Below are 3,947 nucleotides of genomic sequence, written 5' to 3' on the forward strand. Positions count from 1 at the left end.
TCATTCCGAGGTATTCGACTTCTGAAGCTTCGAAGGTGCATTTTTCGGGTTTAAGGAACAGGTCATTGTCTTGAAGTCGTTTTAGGACTTCATTGACAATAGCTCGGTGTTCCTCAAGTGTCTCGGTTCCGATGAGGATATCGTCCATGTAAATTACCACTTTCCCAGTGGCAATTAAGTCTTGGAATATATCGTCCATCATTGTTTGGAAAGTTGCAGGGGAATTGGTGAGGCCGAAAAACATGACCATGGGTTCGTATAGACCTCGGTTGGTAAGAAAGGCTGCTTTCCACTGGTCCCCGTCGGCTATTAGAATATTGGTATAGCCATATCGGACGTCCATTTTTGTGAAAATGAAGGCGGTAGCCATTCTGTCGAATAGTTCTGTGGTAAGGGGTAGTGGGTATCAATTTTTGATGGTCATTTCGTTGATTTTCCTATAATCCTGGACCGGTCGTAGTTCTCCATCCTTTTTCTTGACAAAGAAAAATGGTGATGCTAGTGGAGAGTTAGATTTACGGATTGTGCCTCTTTCCAAATGTTCGTTTAGGAATTTATCGAGTGCTATTTGTTCAGCCGGGGTAAGAGGATAGACCTTGCATGTGTTTCGTGGTACAGCATCGGGTTTGAAATCTATGTGATGGTCCCAAGGTTTTGAAGTGGGGAATCGTTTTGATTCTTCGTCGCTGAAGACTTTTCGGAATTGTTGATATTGTTCTGGTACAATTTCCTCGTAGGTGCGGGCTTCCTTGTTTTTAGAAGCTTCTTCAGCGAGTTCTGTAGATTTCGACGCACGTCTCACAAACTCTTCTTCCTCGTCTTCTTCAAACCCTGGCGTCCACCATATTTCATCATCTTCTCCTAGTTCCATGGATTTTATAAAGACCTGCCCGGCTTCCTTGATACGCATCCTGTAGCGATGTTGATCTAATCGCTTCTGGACTCGTTCAGAAAATGTAGTTTTCGCTACCGTTTTTCTGAATGTCGTCCTTACGCCTCCTATAATTCTGGAAGCGCGGTGTTCCTTAATTGCTTTAAGGATCTTCTTTTTCTTCTTCTGTTTCCTCTTTTTGCGCATTGTGAGTTCGCAAGAAAGAGGACAATCTTGGAACAGCATATGTCCGTTTCTCCAGTTAAGGGCTGGGTTATGTTTCCATAGCCACGGAAGTCCTAAGATTAAATCGTCTTCTCCTATGTTGGTGACAGAGAATTTGGCCTGTTCTTCGTGATCACCGACTTTGAGAGTAGTTTCGACATAGTTCGTAATTTTTCCTAGGATGTTGGCAGAGTTGTCAACGTTTCGAACGGTTTTGGGTTTCGCATAGGCCTTGGTGGGGATTCGGTGTTTTCGAACAAAATTCCAATGGATGAATAGTCCGCTGGCTCCTGAGTCAATTAGAGCGCGGGTATGGACGTCTTGATGATTCCCTCTGATGTAAACTGGAAAGCGCATAGATTGTGGCATAGCTATTGTCCGTATGAGTACATCGCGAGGGAATCGTGTCCGTGCCTGAAGTTGCGTCACGAGCTTCAGGCCTTTCAAAAATCCTGTCCATTGTTCGAGTCCGTGTCTCTTCCCGCTTCTTCCATTTCCCCAAACATCTCTAGGACCGTATCCTGGTCTTCGTTCGTCATATTCTGGATCTTGCGAACGAGTTCTTGTATCGCATTCTTCCCTTGGGGTAGAGCTTCGTTCTGTTGCAGGTTCGAGGCCGATGCCGGTTGGTTATTGACTGTGGTCTGGCGAATCTGCTGACGGAAAGGATTGGTGTTTTTGCCTGGAGCACCTTGGTTGTTCTTTGGGTGAAACTTGGGATCGGCGGCGCGATGTCCGATCTGGTCACACCTAAAACACCTTCCTTCCTGTATGTACTTCTGGCGTTCCTGAAAACTGAGGTTGACCGCTCGAACTTGGGTTGTGTTGGAGCGGTTCCTCCAGTTAGAGGATCGGCCGCGATTGCCTGGGGTGGAGGCATTGGATGCTCTCCATTGCGCGTCCATGGCCGTTGCCCTTTCGCACCATTCCTCGAACGATACTGGCAGCGGGAATGTGCTGTAGATCTTGGTGCGAAGTGCAGGGTTGAGGCCTTTCTGAAAGAATGTGACCTTCGCGTTATTTCCTTTGATTTTTCCTTTGGAAATAAGGATCTTGAACTTGGTGACATAGTCGGTGGCGTTCATGTTTCCCTGACGGAAACTATCCAGATCGAATCGGCTCTGTATTTCTTGAGCGGCGTGTTCGAACTCCCTTCGGATTTGTGCTTTGAAATCCTTCCAGGTTCCGTATTCCGGCTTCTTGGGCGTTATGGGAGATATGCCCAAGCCTTCCCCTTCCTCTCCTTCTTCATCGTCGCTATCCTCTTCAGGTCCGTTGACCTTGTCCAAGAAGACTGTCTTCCATGCTCCTGCCGTATCACCTTTCATATACGACAGAGCGAAGATAATCTTCTTTTCATCCTCCTTGTATTTCTCCGGGTTTGCAGCGAAATATAATTCGCAGCTGGTGATGAATTCCTGGACTTTAGAGGCTTCGCCTTTAAAGTCGTCAGGTGCGCTGATCTTGGTGTCTTTGGCCATATCGTCGGAGTCGTCAGAGTCACTGTCTGTGTCTGAGTCTGTGTCTGCGCCTGATGAATCGCTTGGTGGTGGTGTTGGCGATGGTCCTCCCGGTGGTGCAGTGTCCTTCTTGGTTTCCTTCTCTGGTTCTGCTCCTGAGCCTCCTGGTGGTGGTGGTGGTGGTGATTCTTCTTCGGAGTCAAAGTTAAGGTGCTCGTAGTCTGGATCTTTTGCTAGAACCCTGACTGGAACGTCTGTGTGGTTCGCGTACACCCAGCGGTTATGTACAACCTGGATATTCTGTTCTTGTTGTTTGGTTTCAGTGCGTATCCCGTCTAGGAAGGTTCTGCACTTCCAACGTTCCCCGTCGTGGTATGAGTTGGCGGGTTTAGGAAGGTGGTATGGGATAGTCCTTGTTCCTCCTTGACTGCTGTATGTGGAAAATGGTACCTCTTTTCCGTACCAATCCTTGTCTTCTTCGGTATATATCCAACGGTCACCGTCTACCTTGCAGAAAAAGATAGAGTCTTGTCCTTTATAGTGAAGGGGTGGTTCTGTGGTATAAAGTCTTTCAGAGCCTTGGAGGACGCTTATATGGTCCGGGAGATATACTCCTCGGGGTACTTCGATTCGGGGTGCCGTGATGTCTATTTCCTGAGTCCCTCTGCGGACTGATCGTTTAGGCTAGGAGAACCTGTTCAAATGTTACGACCGGGCTTAAGCTAGGCTTAAGGGCGGCGTCGGTTTCGTGAAGCGAGGAACGATCGAGTCGTTCGGCGCCGTCGGCTTGGGCGATCAGCGAGGGGCTTTGGGGGTTCTGGATCCGGGGTTCTGGCTCGGTTCGTCTAGACGCGGCGTCCGGTCTAGAATCGAGTTCGTTCAGAGGAGGCATCCTCTTCTGAGGCAGGCGTCCTGCTAGAGCTGATGTGGATTCGGGGTTCTGATAGTAAAGCTCTTCAGTAGTCGAGATTCGAGGGGTATCGTCTTGAGGTCGCACAAGACGATATTGAGAATTCTGGTGATTTCAACTGAAACACTGTAGGTACGATACAAGTGAACAGGTTGGAGAATCTCGACTACAAAGGTTCGATATTTATACTAGTACAAGTCCGTGTGAATCGCCACGTCATATAGGTCCGCCACATCAGCCTAAGAGTTCGTCTGCTCCGCCGAGCCAGAGCCAAGCCACACCGCGGTAGTCCATATTCGAACGAGATATCGTGTCCGCAGTCCTTCCCTACGTGTCCAGCCCACTATCGTACGTGTCCGAAGTATGTATACGTGTCCAATGTAAGTATACGTGTCCGTGAGAGAAAGGGGATATGTTTTATAGAAGGGTTTTAAAGGGATTTCAGTGACCAGGGGTCGAGCCGGAGTCCGGGTGTTGCGTC

At 48.3% G+C, this 3,947-nt stretch overlaps 1 protein-coding gene across 1 annotated transcript; it reads right to left on the reverse strand.

The window, feature by feature from the left end:
* Nucleotides 1-2,073: 2,073 nt before the first annotated feature.
* On the reverse strand, nucleotides 2,074-2,577 carry STEHIDRAFT_56118 (uncharacterized protein; the record flags this gene model as incomplete). The annotated part of the gene is made up of 1 exon (XM_007303152.1): nucleotides 2,074-2,577. A coding segment is annotated over one exon (504 nt), but the record flags the coding sequence as incomplete, so codon positions are not given.
* Between the last annotated feature and the right edge of the window lie 1,370 nt (nucleotides 2,578-3,947).

Source organism: Stereum hirsutum, assembly GCF_000264905.1.
Source record: "Stereum hirsutum FP-91666 SS1 unplaced genomic scaffold STEHIscaffold_6, whole genome shotgun sequence".
NCBI classification, from domain to species: domain Eukaryota; kingdom Fungi; phylum Basidiomycota; class Agaricomycetes; order Russulales; family Stereaceae; genus Stereum; species Stereum hirsutum.